The sequence below is a fragment of the Calypte anna genome, chromosome 1 (assembly GCF_003957555.1).
Source record: "Calypte anna isolate BGI_N300 chromosome 1, bCalAnn1_v1.p, whole genome shotgun sequence".
Classification (NCBI taxonomy): domain Eukaryota; kingdom Metazoa; phylum Chordata; class Aves; order Apodiformes; family Trochilidae; genus Calypte; species Calypte anna.
In genome coordinates, this window is record NC_044244.1 from 98,036,386 (window position 1) to 98,055,933 (window position 19,548).

Below are 19,548 nucleotides of genomic sequence, written 5' to 3' on the forward strand. Positions count from 1 at the left end.
TTCTGATATAGTTGTGTGAAATGTTCAGAGCTAAACCAGTAACTACTTATAGACTTTATTTGGGACTTTACTGTAAATATGCTACTTGCCTGTGTTTATTTACATCAAGCCAATTATAGGGTGAGTTATGATCACAATCTCCAGCTCTCTGAACTTTACATCTACTAATATCGACAAAGACTTTATATCTTTTGTTCAGCTATTACCTTTGATGGTCCAGTTGCCTGAAGCCTAACCTGAATTCCATTCTGACTGGAGGTGACTAAGGCACAGCAGAACATAACCATGTAGATGAGTCTGCTGTAGATTTTGGGTGATCTGAATTCTCAGTGGCTGGGGGGAGATAAGCACGGCTACTGATTTTCCCAGCTACTCAGGCGTGTTCTTCTGGGAGTCAGCCTTTTGCCTGTTCCCAGGCCTACAGCATCAGGATGTGGTGTTGAGGCTGTGCTCAATGATTTTTAAAACCTGAAATTCAGCATCAAAAAACCAGGGGTATGAACCCATGCAAATTAGAAATGAGAAGGTGGTGTTCTCTATGCTGACACCTATTACAATTATTCATAATGCTAACAATTTATAGTCCAATACCAAGGACTCGAATGAAGCAGGAATGAAGTAAGGTGAACAGAGTAATAAATTAATTGTGCTGAACCTTGTATAAATCACTATGCTTAGGGTAGAGAATGCAGATGATGGTCGCCTTGGGATAGTTAGGGTCTTGCTTGACATACTGAGATACCAGAAAAATAATTGTCCATGGATAAAAGGTATCTGTACCTGGCAGCTAATATGGGAACAATAATAAGCAGAACTACTGCCTAGAAGAAGAGAAAATCTGAGGTAGAGAAGTGAGAAATACAAGCTTCCTAAATCTCATTGCATCATACTTAATCATGTATATAAGACATAACGATGGTAATATAAAACAATAGCTTGAGAGAAATGTGAAGAATTCTAAAACATAACCAAAAATACCTTGACTTTAACTATCATTAAATAAGTAACAAAAACAAAGGATAAAAATATATACCTAGGAAAAATGTTAGTCAGTTCTCATCATAGCAATGTCCAAAATTAAAATTCCAGACCACCTGAATAATTGGTCTTACTCAAAGTTATTGGAGCTGCTCAAAATTGCATTGTTCTTTTATGAGCTATAATTTCCCAGTAACAGTAGTTGAAAACATTTGTGCCATACTTCATCAATCTTCTTCTTTTTTTACCATTATTTTAGTTCTTCCAGCAATTATTTTCAACTGCCATTTAGACTAAAATTAGTAATTTCATTGTGCCTAAAACATTTAAGTGGACAAGTACAAATTACATATATTTGGTGACTTAATGCTGCAGTGGAACTTTAATAGATCATATCTCTATCATATTGTATTTTGGGTTTCAGCAATTAAACAGCATAAAGGCACTTGAGAAAATATTTCTACAACTCATTTGTTTTAGATTATAATCCATAATATTGTTAGTAGAAGTAGGAAGCTCACTCTTAATGACATACCTTGTTAAATGAATTTATGTTTTTATTGCATTTTGATTATTTTTTAACAATTCAAGTTTTGGATCCCACATGCTTTTTTCCATGCTACATGAAGTTTCTGTTTAAATTCAACTGCTCAAAATGTAGAAAAATTCTAGAAAGAATGTAAAATTAGAAATGGGTGTAAAAAGGAAGATGCGCGTTTGACTCAGCACCACCATAAAGTCCCAGAGAATTCAGTAAGATGCAGGGGTGACTATGGTTATTTTGTTTTTCTAAGCTTACTGGTGAGGAGGTACCTGAAAACATTACAAATATGCACTGCTTTTTATTCACAGGGAGTCAAGGTCACAAGAAGGGTGCTCGTACCCCAAAGGCTCCCAAGCAAGCTGGCATGAACTGGGCAGATCTTCTTCCACCCCCTCCAGCACATCCACCTCCCCATAGCAATAGTGAAGATTACAGTCTGTCAGTGGATGAAAGGTAAGGAAAAATAATAGAGCATCCATTTCTCATTTTAATCACTAACTAATTGAAGCGCAGTAAACTGGTGGGACCTTCCTTCAGTACCATCCTGGTGCTCCTTATCTATCTGTAGAGTGACTGTAGAGATGACACTGACAGTGGTGTACATCCACTCAGTACATCCTTACAAAGCTGATTTAAAGAGCACATAGAACAATGGATTTTTTCTGGGCTGCTTATGCATGTAGCAGGTATGCTAATTACAGAGTAACAATTTAAGTCCTTACTTTCTTAACAAATTAATTTTAGCTATGACCAAGAAATTCCTTGTCGTAGCAGATATGCTAATTACAGAGTAACAATTTAAGTCCTTATTTTCTTAACAAATTAATTTTAGCTATGACCAAGAAATTCCTTGTCCTGTCCCACCTGCAAGGATGTATCTGCAGCAGGATGAGCTAGAGGAAGAGGAAGAAGATGAACGAGGTCCTACCCCACCTGTCCGAGGAGCAGCTTCCTCTCCAGCCGCTGTCTCTTACAGCCATCAGTCGACTGCCACTCTCACCCCTTCTCCCCAAGAAGAACTCCAGCCCATGTTACAAGACTGTCAGGAGGATCTGGGACATATACAACACCAAGCTGAACGAAGGTGTGTCAATGCAAATGTAGCAAGAAGGATGAGACAAAAGTCATCCTGGCCTCAGTGAAAATTCTTGCTGAATTCAGTGAGGCCGAGATTTTCCCCACTATATTTCTCTTGTTAATATTTTCTAATCTAGGATGCTAGAACTATTGGTAACAGAAGAAATACATAACTAAGTTGCTTTATTATTATACTGTGGAAAGAGCTGCAGTATATCACTTGACGGTATGTATGATGCTGACATAAGTTAAATTCACAGTCATCAGCATATTAAAGCGGTATCGTTAACACAGCTTACTATACAATTATAGTTCCATTGTTTCCAATAGATTTACTGCATTATTACCATAAAATAGCATGCAGTAACTGGGCAATTAACTTGTCACCAATCTGTATTAATATATATATAAAGATATAATTTATAAAGCCTATAGATTTTCCTCCTCTCGTAAATCCTAATACAAGAAATTATTTCTTGAAAAATTTTCATAATGTTGCCACCAACCCTTATTTACAGGAATGACCAACACTAATAAAGATAGATACTTGTTACTGGGGAATTTTGTTTCTTTTCTTAGTTGCTTTTCATACAAACTATTTTGCAAATACACTCTCACAGCTTCACTTCCATAAAACAATGAATTCAGAATGAGGCTTTATGTATGATGCTCACTAATCTTGCTTTTTTAAAAGAAGGTAAAGCTTTTACATCCCAGATTTTTTTTTTCTTCCAGTGGTTTGCACATATTTTTTGTTACCACAAGCATACAAACTGCTAGTTGCTAGAAGTATTATAGTCATACTTCCTATTTTTAGTGGAATGCTGGTCTGTTATGATGAAATTAATTTGGTCTTGCCAAATAGACTGTAGAACTTTGATTTTATTAATAAAGCTTACTGGACATTTATGGATATATTTTCCAGATTATTTCTGGGGAAGTGACTTCATTTTTATGTTTCCCCTTTTACACTTAGCAGTAGTTATTTGTTGGTTTTTTTTTATGAGGTTCTGTATCTGCTTTTATTTTTGCTCCCCTCTTCTACTTTGTCTGAGTTGGTCTGTTTTCTTTATTATTTATGGTAACACTTCTTGAACTGTGTATCTTTTTCTCTTTTTCTGTATCTTCCTGAGTCTTAAAAATCATTCTTTTATTACTGTGGGGCTAATAATATTTTCCTGCAATTTCCATTAGCCCTGATGTGTCAGAGCACAGAAGTGTTCATTTTAGTCACTTAAGTTTACTGGGTTGTTTAGAGATTAAATTAGCTGGACACTAATGGAAAAGGGAAATGCTAAGTGAGCAATGTGTTGCTGGGGACATGTTCTGGGGAGTGGGAGATGCATACTAACATGCAGAAAGAGTGGGCATAGGAGTAGATGTATGCAAACATATATAACCAGCCAGCAACTGCTTGGAAAGTAGAACATTTGCTTAACACAAAGATTCATGGCTAATCACCATAAATGTCATCAAAAGTAATGAAAAAACTATCTTGAAGAATGTTCTGATTTAAGCTTCTAGCACATACATCTTACTCATTAATGGAAAAATAATTTGTTTTTTTTTTCTTCCTACAATGTTTAAGTCTAGCTTTGCTGGAATTCGTAGAATAGTTAGTGACTGAAGTTTTCTTTTAATCTTACTTAAAGATTACTTTAATCTTACTTTCAAACATTGCCTCTTTTCTTTTTGCTACATCCATCTCATAATTTAAAAAGGATTCTGTTTACTTTATTTGTAAAGCTCAGCAGACTACCTTTTCCATCTAACAGCATTGCTGTGATCCCTAGTATTTTTTAGGAGTTGGATGTACTGTGCTCAACAGCTGTAGGTCATTCTGGAAGGGAGGTTTGGTTTTGAATATGGTGTTACAATACTTTTCAGTGAAGAATACCTTCAGAGTGGTGCCTCTGTATTGTTTTGGGAGTTTTGGAAGTGGTGAGATTTATAGTGAAAATAATGCCTAAAGGACTATTTGTGATACTTTTTATTAGCTTCACTTGTAGTTCCGCTAAATATTATCTTGAGGTCTGATCTTGACCCAGTGTCTAGAATATGATTCTGGTGGTAGTGGTTCTGTAATATTTTTCTCCCTGGTCAGCTTGCTGGAAGTATAGCAAACTGAAATAGAAATCTGTGCTCTGGATGAGTGGATACGCAGAGAAAATGACTTAGAGAGATATCAGATGATGGAAATGTTAAAGTGAGAGCTGATACAGAAGACAATGTCCCTGTTAAAGTGAGAACTACATCAGATAAAGTGAATGAAGTATTGTTAATTCTCTAGGCCCCTGAACTAGCCGTTTTCAATTAGCCTATCCTTAAAGGTTGCCAGGCCAGCAATATTGTCCTGCACACTAACATTTTGTAACCGGTTCCCTGTCTCTTCATACCAAAACTTAGAGAATATAAAGCCTAACAAATATATTTCAAGGAAATTTGTCACAGGAGTTTTAAATTAAGAAAGTAAAACATTATTGTCAGGGTCTCTAATCAAAGGCGGGTAGAGATTCCTATTCAGCAATGGCTTCTAGGATGTGGAGGGGTGGGTGGAAGGCCTTAAATGATTAAAAACCTCCATCCCTGGAGGTTTTTAAGAAGAGACTGATGTGGCTCTTGGTGCCATGGTCTGGTAACCACAGTGGTGGTGGATCAAGGTTTGGACTTGATGATCTAAGAAGTCCTTTCCAATCCAGATGATTCTATGAATCTACGATCCCTAACTCCTCCTTCATTCTGTTCAGTACCTAATGCAGCAAGTGGAAAACAGTGGCTAGATCATGTAGTCCAGGGAGGTTCCAGTTGGCACTTGCCACAAAGTATTGTGTTTTTCTTTGGTAATTTTTTTGCAAAGCAGATTGCAGTAGAAATTGCTGGTAAGCAAAGCCAACAATACAGTCATTGCAGAAACTGTTTTTTCCTATCAAACGACAACTAGAGAGCATGCCTGTGGCCCTGTGAAGAAAAACTGTTCATGTTGTTACTGCCTAGGACTTCTGGGTGAAGTATTAACTAAATGAATATTGATCTAATGATACCTAAAACTTTGCCTTTTTAAGACGGAGATGCCATTAGTGATGATTTAAGCTCAAAATAAATCAACCCATGCATCTGTATGCATTTTGGTATCCTAGAACTAGCATTACAGTAGAGAGTTCTTTCTTTATATTCTCACATAGACCAATTAAAAAGGATAATGAAATAAGAGTATAATGTTTCATAGCTTTCTGAATCACTGGGGTGGTTGGAGGGAAGATAATGTTTATGAAGCAATACATTTGGATAGAGGCATCTGTTGGTATTGATAGTTCCTAGCTTCTTGAGGAAGAAGACACTTCTTTTGCTCATACTCTCAATGTTGCACAAATAATTATCATAGTAGTCATGTGGACTCTAACCAACTCTTCACCTACTTGTATATGTACCACTTTAGGAAAAAGGAGCGGCTTTATGTAAAATAAGACAATTTTAATTAGAATTAGTGGTAAAGGAACGATATTAAAAATTGGGTTTCTTTATGGTAGACTTCTAGCTTACATAGCTGTCAGTTCTGATTTACAGCAAAAATAAAAACTAAAAAAATAAAAAATCCAAACAAAACCAACCCTGAACGTTTCAAATTTTAAAAGGCAAGTCAAGCTTATTGTAAAATAAATATTTTCATCAATCTGCTGTTTCCTCTAACTGTGTTATATGGCTTCAGTTCTTCTTACCCTTGTATTTTTATGCAGACGCCAACCCGTGAGTCCTCCACCCCCTCCAAGGCCTATCTCCCCACCACATACCTATGGCTATATCTCAGGCCCCTTGGTCTCTGACATGGATACCGATGCGCCAGAAGAGGAAGAGGATGAGGCAGACATCGAGGTTGCCAAGATGCAGAACAGAAGGCTCCTGTTGCGTGGCCTTGAGCAGACACCCGCTTCCAGCGTTGGGGATTTGGAGAGCTCTGTAACGGGGTCAATGATCAATGGCTGGGGCTCAGCCTCAGAAGAAGACAACATCTCCAGTGGGCGCTCCAGCGTGAGCTCTTCAGATGGGTCGTTTTTTACCGATGCAGATTTTGCACAGGCTGTGGCGGCAGCTGCCGAATACGCTGGCCTGAAGGTAGCCAGACGTCAAATGCAGGATGCAGCAGGAGGTGAGTTTGTCTTCTCTTTGATGGGAGAAGGACAAAAATGGCCACTGTGAAGTGTATTTATCCACAACTGTTTCCTGGCTTATTCTTGTTCTTACAACATTTAGACATTCAGGAGGTGGGGGGAGGAGGGTGGGTCTGTTTACTTTAGTGGAAGAGTCAGAAAAGGAGTTTGGTGAAGTAGTTCAAATAAATCGCTGCTCACTCTACGTTGTTTTTCCTAAGGAGTTCCTAATATTTTGGTCTTGTGGATTACTGCCAGACCTCATCTCTGCTGGTGGTTTCCACTCAGAGCTGAATGAGAAAGAAAATTAAAAAAAACATTACGGAATTGTATCACTTTCCTGGTATAAGGTTCCTCATGTTCGCAGTCACTCTTCATGAGAGTTAATCCCTCCGTACTGAAATGTCCGCATAAATAATAAACCTTTAGAGACATATTTCTTGTGGATTTAGAAAAAGAAAATGATATTCATTTTCCATTTTGTATTTTATTGGTACCTTTTTGAGAACACTGTTCAAGCTCTTACTGCTGTATCATTGAGATGAACTGAGTTTAGTTTCATAATTTGACAGCTGGTTTTAGTTGCAATTTAGATTATAGATTATGAATATGCAGAAAGACTTTAGGCATATGTTTCTTTTTGTTTTTTCTTCTGAATCACCACTGGATACATGAAGTATGACATATGAAATATTTCATGTTTTAAAACATACTGGTTATTAATAACACTGCATATACACAGGTAATCAGCAACCTGATTGTAACTATGCCCAGTGGATAGTGTTCTAGTTCAGCTAAGAAATAAGAATTCTGCAGGGTGGGATGAGGTTTCAAGCAGATTCATGAATATTTTGCCAATCAATCCTATTAAGCTGCCAAGGCTGGAGAAGAGGTACTCTGTCACAACTGTGTCCACCCTGACTCCACAGATTTGCAACCTTCCTCCCATTTCTGATATCCTCTCCCAGTTAACAGGCCTTTGTTTCAATTCAACACAGCTGTTCATCATGAAGTGTGAGAGGGGAGGCAATTTAGTAATTCTGGATGAAATCCTGGCCGATTGAAGTAGGTGGCAAAACTCCCGTTCATACCCATGGGGCCAGGATTTTATCCATTTTACACATATATGTTCATATAAATGTATGTCTGTGTGCATGTAAGTTTATTTAGAAGAAATATTTTTACCCTCCTGTTACAGGTAAATAATTTTACAACCATCAGGTTCGTGTTGTGCAGGGATTTTTATGTATTCAAATTACCCATACGTGACTGTGCATCCTAAAAATATGGCACTTCTTATCTGCAAATAAGCTGTGATAAAATGCCAGTCTTACATCCCTGACACATTTCTGGTAATTGACTCAAAGCAGCAGAGTAGGCATCTGTACCTGAGCCAAGCTGGTGACTTGCTCTGAAACTCCTTTTGAAAAGTGAAATGTTTTGTTTTTCCTGGAAGGTGAGAAGCCTGCCTGTGCTTGACTGCTGATGGCGTTCAGCTTCCTGGGGCAGGAGCTACCAGCTACCAACCAGTTGGATAATTTCTGTGAAACTAAGCCAGCCTGCCTACTGATAGGATAACAAATGCTTTGATTTAGTTACAGCACAGCCTAAAACTGACTACAGGCAGGATGAGAGTTTTATTATTGCTCCAACAGTGTTTTTTCAGGTTTTGTATAGATAGCTAGGTCAGGTGAAAGAAGAGAAAGTATGAAAGGTCTTATTTTAGATAAGAAAAATAATAGCTATTGTTCTGTAACCATTTCCAGGCCGTAGACATTTTCATGCATCACACTGTCCTAGACCCACCAGCCCCGTGTCTACTGATAGCAATATGAGTGCTGTTGTAATACAGAAGGTCCGACCTGCCAAAAGGCAGAAACACCAGCCAGGACATCTGCGCAGAGAAGTCTACACAGATGGTGAGTCCACTGAAACGGGTGAAAACATCAGCGAACCTTTCTAAATATGCATTCAGTGCGCCTGGGTGAAATTTTTCCACAGAGGTAACATTACACTTCAGAATTCAGTGATTTGTGCTTCCTGTTGCTAAACGCACTGAACAGATGAATTGTCTTAAATGCCAGAGGTCCTTAATACTGTACATGGGTGCTTCCACTTCAGAGCCTTGCACCTGTTATCTGTAGTGTCCTAATCGGCTAATTACTGTCATTATTTAAGAGCCCAGATAGCATAAATAGTGTAGTTGTTGAGAATAATGTGTGGTTAGGATTAAAATCTTCGTTCACATGACTGCTATTAAAACCTTCAGAATGTACCTTTTACTGAAAAAAAAACAATTTACCATTCAAATGGTAGGCAACAGAAATCAATGAATTTTAATCCTGACCACTGCATTGTTGCAGGCGGTTACTTTGTGAGTAAAAGCAAAATCCAATCATCTTCTGTCGTGCCTTCACACACAATATCAACTCTTGCTGAAAAGGTAGTGCTTGTATTCTCTTGGGAGCGTAGGAGTATAATGCAAACATTGTGATGTTGTCTAGAGAGAGCCTTTAATGAAAATGCCTCAGGTGGCGCAGCTTTTATTAAAGCTCTGCTTTCTGGTTTTATAAAACAACCCACAGGCTTTGTTAGAAATTCATGTAAGATAAGTTCTCCAAGATTTCACCCATCTTGTCAAATTTGCTAAATTTGCTAACAGGGGGGAGGGGAAGGAAAGGCATCATTCCCCCCCTCCTGGTTCTCTGCAACAACAATCTGATTAGGACTTTCATTACCAGTCTGAAATTTTTCAAAGAGGGGCATCATTTACCATTATCATATGAAAGCCTAATATTATAGATCCTTATCCAGGGTAAGGAAGGGAGTTGTGAGCCACTTCTCCCTATGATTCCTGCCACTTGACAAAAAAATTTAATACAAAGCTCGCAGCACGATGAGCAGAAGTAATTTAGCAATGAGTGGTTGTCTGTGCTATTATCTGTACTTTATTCTGAGTATTTTCTCTCACTAGCATCTATCTGATATTAGGCTGCATTAAATGCTGGCATGACACAGTGCACCTGGGCCTCTTGGCGTATGCCCAGGCCCCTTCTGTCAGTGAAACTGAGCTGTTGGAATATTATCTGATTTCAAGAGGTTATTACAGTGGTTTTGTGCATGTTTGCTTCTCTGAAAGGACAACACAAGGTGTAAATCCCAAAACTGTACCAGAAATGTTATGTTTGTGAGACCCATGTAATGGCATTTTGCAAGATTTTATGGACATTTTATCAGCTTTTATTCTCTTACGGAGAATGCTCTTAACTGAATAATTGGCCAAGCACCAAACCTCAATGCAAACACAACAGCTAGGACATCAGAAATAAAATCTGGGCAGGAGTTTTATGTGGCCATTCTCTTCTAATACAGGAATAAATAAGAGGTGGGCTGGTATTTGATGACAGGTTTTTGTGGAAGTAATTATACAAAGTTAAATCACAGAGCATTATCGTTAGATATTGCAATGGATTTGACAATTGTGATCAATATTTGTTTTGTGTTCTATAGCATCTGCTTACTTCAGCATGTTTTCTAATTAGGTAAAAATTTCCACTAACATGCTTAGTGTTCAGTACAGTGTGGTCATTCAGGGAAGAGCAAATTACGGCTTTAATTTCTGCAGAACTAATAAAACCCAGTTCAAAGGTTGGAGGGCTTGTTTGGGTTTTTTTGTTGTTTATTTTTCTCCCCTTGATGCGTTTACATGAACATTATTTGGAACCTTAATGAAGATTATAACCATTCATTTTAATAGCCACATCTAGTATATTGTCCCTTTAGAATTAGCAATAAAATAACATGTAGTAATTGTTTTCCTTAAGTGGTGAAAAGTGATATGGAGACATGAATGAAACAGTGAAGCACAGCTGATGTTTCCAAAATACACTTAGATTTTTCTATTGGCTTGATTTCACACTGTTACTTACCTTTTTTATAAAGGATTTCCTGATACCAAGATATTTTATTTTTTTTTTCTTCACAATGGGTGGGAATACATGTGTTTGTAATATACCAAAGCAGATTTTAAGCATTTATTTGTGTCCAAAAGCACTATATATATATATATATATATATGCTGCTTTATATATATATATATATATATATAGTGATATATATATGTATATTTGATACTATAAAGAGAAAAATACATTGTTTCATTACTTTCTCAGCCTTTAAAATGAAATGTACTTTCACATACAAAGGATTTTCTACTGTTTCCAGTTTATCTGAATTAGTAATTTTTGGGAATTTCATGAAATATGAATGTCATGAAGAATTTACATGAGTGGTTGAGGGAAAGGATATATAAATAAATTAAGTCTTTGCATGAATGTTGGAAAATGCCAAGATTATTATTAACAGCAATATATGTAAGTCTTAAAAAACTCTTTATTTTTTACTTATACAGCAAGATTTGTAGAAGAGAGTGGTATTTCTCAACGTGTGTTTGCTACTAATGTAGCAGTAAAAGATCTACTACTACTACCCTTTTTAAAATTAAGTGCTCTCTGTTCTATTCTGTATTGTAAAAATAATAACAATTTTCTATTTTCTGCTACCATTAGTACAAATCAGTTACTGCTTATAAGGAATGAGATTTCAGCTCAGTTGTTTTGTTCCTCAACAGTCATCCAGGCAGTAAAATGTTCTCCATATTTGTTGCTAAAAATCTTTGCACAGTAGGTGGTAAGGATTAACATGTATGAATTTTTAATTGTTCTTCATCTAGCTAGAAGTGCATTACAAGAACCAACTAAGAGATGAATCCTCCTTCTCAACCTTGCCTGACCTACTTACATACTTAATTTAAGAACCAAACTTCAAAATAATATTTGTCTTTTGTAAATTATATATATGAAAGTATCTTCTGAACTGTCTTGAATTGATTTATTAGTACTTTCAAGCCTCAGAATTGTAAACATTTAATAGAACAGTAGAGGTACTTTGTGATATCTGTTCAGTAGGTCTTGCAATAGAAGTTATACCATTGACAGTTCACATGAGATTTTAAATCCTAATTCTGTTTAAATCTTTGAGTGACAAGGAAAAAGATACTAAAATTTTCACAACTAGTTAGTTGAGAATGTACCTGAGTTATTTCTCTGGGTTATCAGTGACATGAAATAACTGAATTTCTCTCAAAAGGCAATTGAAAATCTATGAAATAATTCCTTGAATTATCATTTTGCAATGTTAAGCCATTATGCATGCCTGCATCACTTGTACATCACTTTTGTCTCTGCCTGTTCAGTACCAAAAAAATCTCTTCTGCACAAACTGCAACAAGATAGAAGTGAAGTTGGAGTGCATTTCTTACCTTTGCTAAAACCCAGCTTGTTAACTGAATGGTAATAATTTTCAATAAGTTTCAACTATCTGCTCTCCTTGCAGTCATTGCATCTGATTCCATTATGAGATATTTTGAGGAGTTGATTTTATTGCTGAGGGAGTTTTTGTGGAGTGAAAATTGTTTTGATAAAAGTGTTCTCTGAACAGACATACAGGCAAAAAGACCCAAGAACCCAACAACCCTCTGTTTTTATACATTTATAGAAGTTTGCCCTGCAGACCTATGAAATGGCATCCATTAATTAAATTCTTAAATTGTTTTAGGTATGTGGGAAGCAGTACAACAGTGATACATAGACATGAATGAAAAGTGTGAGCACAGCTGACCTTTAACAAATACTTCTGAGTTTTTATATTGGTTTGATGCTGCTTTGTGGTTTATTTTGTATTCCTTACAATGAAAGCTTCTATAGTCCTTTTAATAAGAAATGTGCCAGTTTGTACTCAAGGATTGAATCTGGATTTTCTCTGTGATCTGAGCTGTTAAAATAAATACCACAGGGATATAATAGTGTTGACCTCTGAAAAGTTTTTTTCTCTTCTTTAAAGGATTCTTCTCAGCAAGGAGTACTGTGTTATAATGAAGATTTTTATAGTTTCCCTGCAGGTTGCAAAAGTGTTTTCAAAAGAGACCGTTACCTTTCTTTAGTTATTACTGTACTGTACAGAGACTACCATTTTATGAAACTTTTTATATCACTTTATCTTTCCTCTCTGTAGCCAAAACTTAAACCCACTTTGTCCATTGTTCTGTGTAGCTGGATAGGATTCTTCAATAAACTACTGTGTTCCAACTTGGATTTTGTATGCTACAGGAGAGCTACTGCTCCATCCCCTTGGCATTGCTATACCACAACTGGCTCAAAGGGTGACTGAAAAGGTTTGGTATTAAGTGCTTACACTCCCTTTACATCACCAGGCTCAGCAGAAGGGCTGTTCAGTGCTCTGATAACTTAATAGGGGCAGTGAGTGGGGAATGTGGGACACAAGATACTTCAAGAACAACTGTGGTTCCAGCAGCCTACACTTCAATGAGTTTGAATATTTTCACCCGCTTCTGATTTGGTGTGTTCTTTTCTGAGGAAAGTCATGTGAGAAGGATATTTTCCATTGAAAGAAAAATATTGTTTGAATCTTCTCAGCCTAATAAGTTTGTTTGTTTGTTTCTTTGTTTGTTTTAATCTTGACCAAGTTCTGTAATCACTAAAGTATTCTGCAAAACGTGGGAAGCATCACCATCTTCAGCATTGCTTTTGAAGAACAGTTATTCTTTGGGCTGCATCTGATATGGTCTGATGTACTGGGCTTTCAAGGATTTAAATATCACATGATGTTCTGAGGTCTTGGGTAGACCTTCACCTAGTTGTTTTATTGTAAGAGGTTATATAATTCTTCAGGCAAACATTTTTTGGAGCAGGTGTGGACAGTTCAGCTCACATTGCTATGGAACCCTGTGATGCAAATGCCCAAACTTGTAGGCACATACTGAAAAGAATTTGGTTTGCTCTTTAGTGGCTGGAGCTCACATAGCATTTTAGAGAAGGCAGTCTGAATGCTTCTCTAATGTCTGAAGCTACAGGGTTTGATTGCTGTTTATTATTTTTTAAGTTTGGTTTGGTTTGGTTTTTTTAACCAAGACAACGGAGCTGATGCAGGAAGAAGTCAGAGCTCGCATTTACCTGGAGTATGCCCAACCTTAGGAAATCAACTTTATGACATCCCTCTTCTTCATAATCTCAGTATAGACAACCAATAAAATTTCCAGTCTTATTTAAATAACAGCTCAAGGTCAATTCCAAGTTTAATGTGAAGGATGGTGCCTAGTAAGTCCACATAGAGCACTAAATTCTGCACTGCTGCACCTTCCCAGAGGTGTCACTTGTGCTTTATCTCAATGGAAAATCTGCCAAAAATACATCCCATCTACCATATCTGAAAGTATGTGTATATGTTAGATACCTATTCTTTTCTTATTCAGGAGTACTACCTTTACTCTTGGCCCAATTAAGTTAATTTTTAGTAGAAATGTTCTCTTGAATAGGCTGAATTAGCTGTATATAGAGTGATGAAAAACACAGCTGCTCCAAGATTTTTGTGGAAGAAGAAAGAATGAATGCACATTATTATAAAATGCTGAAGTTACATTTTTTAAGAGTGCTATTGCTGCTTTTTTTAGCAATATCACTTGAGAATATCAACCTCAAAAATATATCTCACATCTTTTTTTTTAACCTGTTCTCCTACATGCATGTTGTTTGTACCTACAGGTTTTTTGTGAACCATTTTTGTGTTGTCACTGTCTTGTTTGACACTTACGTTCAATTCCTTCCCATTTTATATTCTGCAGAGCACTGTTGTATCCTGATGAACAGTTCACACGTTCCAGTATTAGATCTTAATAGAAGATCTAGAAAGAAATAGAAGAATTTAACTAGTCAAAACATACTTTTACCTTATAAATACTATTTAAAATATACAGCATAGAATCCCTTAAGATATGCTACCTTAGAGACAAATACAGAAGTCTTGTGTGTCTTTTTTTTCTTTTATTGTTCTTCCTGAGAGCTTTTTACCTTGTTGATAGAGTTGAAATTTTTTTTTATATCTCATGACATACCACAGATTTCAAGGATATGTATGTTAGAGTAGCCTATTATTTTGAAAAGTAGAGTGCTATAATAAATATAGTTTTATCATAAGATATATCTGCAGTGCATCTGATATAGCATTCTTACACCCCAGCCAACTTGCTTTAATACTCAGCACACTGAAGACTTTGGGTATCCATAGCACAAGCCACTGTGTTATTCAATGGACTTGACAAAAATGCTAAAATCAGCAAAGATATGTTAATATCTGTAAGTCTATGTTTGATATCCATAACTGGTATACCATTATCTAAGTGCCTACATTTAGTACAGCTTTCTTTAATGATTTTTAAGAAATGCTGTGAAAAGGCATTGAGAGGTCTTTGCTTTGGAAAATACCCATCAGCAGTTGTAAGTGTAACATCAGACTTCTTGGGGCGGAGAGAGAAGGGCAGAGGGAGCTCTAAAAGTAAATAGGGCATCTTTTTTTTTCAGTGGAAGTTAAATATTATTTTTCAATTCACTAGTTGACGATGTATTTGTAATTATTATTCTCTTTTAATTCTCTAGATTTGCCACCCCCTCCTGTGCCACCTCCAGCTATAAAGTCACCTACCGCCCAGTCCAAATCCCAGCTGGAGGTGCGACCAGTCATGTTGCCAAAACTTGCTTCTATAGAAGCGAGGACAGACAGATCTGCAGAAAGGAAAGGAGCGAGCTACAAGGGGAGGGATGGAGTGGATGGTCGACAGCATTCAGATGTGCGGACAAATTCAGGAGAGAGGAGAGAACACAGGAACAGCAAAACGATGGGAACTACGAGGGAAATAAAGCAGCAAAGCGGGAAGGCGCACCAGCAAAAACTCATCTTCTTCAAGGTTATTTTGTATTCTCTGTGTTTAATGAAATATTGTGTTAATCACAGGGAAGAGGCAGCTTTTTCCGGGTCTCCCTGGAGATATTTAAAAAGAGACTGAATGTGGCAGCGGTAGTGGATCAAGGGGTTGGACTTGATGATCTCAGAGGTCCCTTTCAACCCAGCCAGTTCTATGATTCTGTGATTCTCATATTGATGGTGTGAGTGAGCTTAGGCCTGCTGAATTGTCACTATTTATTGTAGTTACAGGTGCTAAATACAGGTCACATTGCAGGTACTCATTAGGGTAAAATGGAAACAAAATGTTATGAAAACCATGGATCTTCCATCTTGCTTTCCTTATGCACCCATCAAGTATTAAAGCTAATGCTGAGAGAGGCAAACCAGAAATATTCCTCCAGAGCTGTAAGGGTCACTGTTCTTGCCTCTGACATACATTTATACTTTGTTATGCCTAATCTAACTGACTCGTTAATCTTAATTTACAAGGGGAGATTAGTGAAGTTATAGTAGATCTTGAAGTCAGAATATTTTTAACTTTCTACAAAAATAATTGCACTTTAGCCCATTTTTATCTTTTTTGTTAACCTGGTCCTGTCTCAAGACAGGAAAGCCATGGCAGTAATGATTTAGTTTTAAGTGCTATCTAACATGCCATTATATGAATCAGGTCTGATCAGTGTACTCCCTTTTTATGGAAGCTGGTGAGATTACTAAGTAATGGAACATATTAATGGACTTTGCCAAGTGTTCACTAAGACTTTCAAGTCTTTCATACAAATCCCTGGTCCTTTCTCCCTAGAGGTATCCAGGGTCAATACCAGGGGTGATTGGGCAGTAAAATGGGAACATTAGTAAAACATCAGTACTGATGCTAGGGTATTACTATAGAGAAAAATTATTAAATGTTTACCCTAAGAGGATAATTTTAAAACATGCCTTAAAACATAATTTTAAAACGTGTCAAAGTGAGCTTGAGAAATACAGGGTTTAATAAATACATAGATGCAGTGAGGCCCTTGCAAGTATCATGCATGTCATTTTTCTCCTACTCAGTCATATTGAAATACACTGCAAGGGTTATTTTTTCTTCATTTTCCTGTAGAACACAGAACAGTGATCATAAATTAAAATGAAGTGGACAGTAATCATGAATTAGTTTTGCTGCGGTGAATGTTACCACGTGAATACTATAAATTTCCTTGAGAATGCTTCTATAATGCTATTATAGAAACAGTGTATTTCATGTTCCTGTCAGGCATTGCTTTAAACCTACTGAGGATCATAAAACGTAAAAAGTAAAAGTAAAGTAAAAAAGTAAAAAGTAAAATAAATCAAGTGCATGTAGAAGTTTTAGGATCTTGATATTTCTGGACTTGTAAACATAACAATGTATATGTTTAATTATACAGAGGACATCCTGCCATATTCTAGACCAACATTTCCAACATCAAATAATCCTAGAGATCCCAGCTCCTCCAGCAGTATGTCATCAAGAGGATCAGGAGGCAGACAGAGGGCAGATCAAGCAAATGTAGCCCGAAGGAATGTTGCAGAAATGCAAGTACTGGGAGCGTATGAACAAGGTGAAGAGGAAGAAGAGATGGAGGTAACTGCAGTTGTACTACTGAGGATGACTAGAACCTGATCATTGTTTGTGCTTAGACAGATGCCAAAACCCAAAAACATTTGTGAACCAGAAATACTTTTCAGAAAAATTAGTGCATTTACTTGCCTATTAATGATATGTTAAGTCCAAGAAAATAAACTTTAAAAATTTGTCAAAAATCTAAAATGTAGTCACCATTTTTTTTTTTGCTTGATGATATTATTTCCTATTAAATCTAGATAGTAGAAAAGGTGTCTAACATATAGTCCCATAGCTGTACGTAATTAAAGATAATAATCTTTTAAAGGTAACAAATCATTAAAATGTATGTGAAACAAACTTTAAGTAATAAAAAACTAACATGTAGCTATTTGTCTTTTTTTTAATACAGGAAACAGAAAGCTGAAGACAACAACATGTACTGTAACAGGCTTTTCAAATCTAATCAGAAAAAAAATAAAAATCACTTAAGATGCCTCAAGTCTGATGATGTTTGACGCCAGAAATAATGTTCAGTGCAATCAGAGTATACAATTTTTCATTTTTCTTCATGCCATCAGAATGCTAATTTTTATTTTACTCTTTCTTTGTAACCCTCCTTTTTAGGAATGGCCCTTGCCTATTCCATAATGCTAAGGGCATCACCTTTGCTGCCCAAGAAAACAAGTAAGCTGCTCTGTGGTACTTGGGCCAGCTGCTGCTTCAGGATTAGAACAGAAGGGGATTCCAGAGCTTGGGATCCCAAGATTTCTCCCCTGTGAGGCAGTGCTTAGTACACTGCCATACAACAGAGAGCTAATTGATAATACTGCAAACAGCATTGATTAAAAAGTTCCCCAATGTGAACATCATGAGGAAGATTCTTTTACTCCAGGGATTTCACTGTGATCTGCAGTTAGTGCAAATGGCATCTTGCAGTTTGAATACAGACTGTGTGTCTTTTTTTCTGCCAGTCTCTTGCTAACAGTTTGCAGATGATACAGTTTCACAAATACAAGCAAAATTTGTAATGAGGTTGCTCTTATTGTAAATATGTACTCATTTTAAATCCCCTGTGGTACTTTGATTTGTCTTTCCACTTCCATCAAGTACATACTTATTAAAAATGTCCTTTGGGATAGGCAAGAGGCAAACCAAACTTGCCTTATCATGGCAAGTTTATCTGAAACTTTTCCTAATTTTCCTCTTCAGCAATGCTTATGGAAATAAGCAAGAAAAAGAATGGACATTTTTAATAATGATTGAGTAATGTCATTAACTGTTACTGGCCCAAATCTCAGACCTCTACTTGTGTCAATTCACCTTAAAGAAGTGCCACTTAAAGAAGTTTTATTTGATCTTGGCGATTAATTTTTTTGTAATGCACTGCTTATCTTTTTTTTTTTTCTTTGGTTTTAAAAGCACAATCACTAAACTTTGTTTGTAAACCATTGTAACTATTAACCTTTTTTGTCTTATTGAAAATGTTAAGCATTTGTTTGGGATGTTTTTCATCTTTTTGTTAATGCTTTATGTTTGTATTTGGAATATTTGAATGATGACAGATGGTAAAGTAACAAACGTAAATGTGGGCCATAATCAAAACACTTCTCACTTTTCTGGGACTTACAGAAAATTAACAATTTTGCTGTGGCCTCTTTCAACATTGGATTATCATTAAAGCTGAAATAGAGGCATTAGTTGCATTGAATTTGCCAAATTATGTCCTCTGTCTGTAGATTTTATGATCTTTTTTGTAACTATAAAATTTCTTTGTCATTGGTGCTAATGGAAAAATGTGTGTTTGTTTATTGACAGCTATCAGGACTAGCCCCAATGAAAAAAAAAAAAAAAAAAGGAGAAAAAAAAAAAAAGAAGAAAAAAAAAGTGTTTTGGTGTTTACCGAGGACTGAAAATTTTCATTTAGCTAATTTTTAAAGAAAGGTTCCATAGAAAGGGTGTGCAGAACTAAAGGAACAATCGATGTGATTAATGTTTTCATTATGTTCATGTAAGAAACCTCATATTTTAGCCATAATTTTGCATACTGAGGATCCAATAATCAGAAAAGTAATTTTTGTCACATTATTTATTAAAAATGTTCTCAAATACACTCTCTTGTAGTTTTTGTGTTCCCTGAAACATCATTTTAGGGCCAACAGTGATCTTAATTCTGTTGTTACGAATCAGAATCTCTTCCACTGAGGTCATGCAATTACAGTAGCATGAGCAAAGTGGCAGAAATGGATGTAGCCAAAGATTTTACATAACTACAATTGATTGCCCTGAAGATCTGATTTCTGGGTGCTTCATGAACTGTGATAATGAAAACGTCTCCTAGCCTGCTTGTTTCCAGAGAGAGCTGATGAAGAAAGTCTGTACCAACAGAAGCGTTCACT

At 36.4% G+C, this 19,548-nt stretch overlaps 1 protein-coding gene across 1 annotated transcript in view; it reads left to right on the top strand.

Moving 5' to 3' along the window:
* Positions 1-18,243, top strand: part of ROBO1 (roundabout guidance receptor 1) — a 289,711-nt gene extending 271,468 nt beyond the window's left edge. The window contains exons 24-30 of the mRNA XM_030447251.1: positions 1,831-1,975; positions 2,355-2,606; positions 6,334-6,743; positions 8,511-8,663; positions 15,255-15,562; positions 16,974-17,170; positions 17,562-18,243. Coding sequence (XP_030303111.1) covers positions 1,831-1,975; positions 2,355-2,606; positions 6,334-6,743; positions 8,511-8,663; positions 15,255-15,562; positions 16,974-17,099 — 1,394 coding nt within the window. The 3' untranslated portion in view covers positions 17,100-17,170; positions 17,562-18,243. The remainder of the gene's footprint in view (positions 1-1,830; positions 1,976-2,354; positions 2,607-6,333; positions 6,744-8,510; positions 8,664-15,254; positions 15,563-16,973; positions 17,171-17,561) is intronic.
* The last annotated feature ends 1,305 nt before the right edge of the window (positions 18,244-19,548 follow it).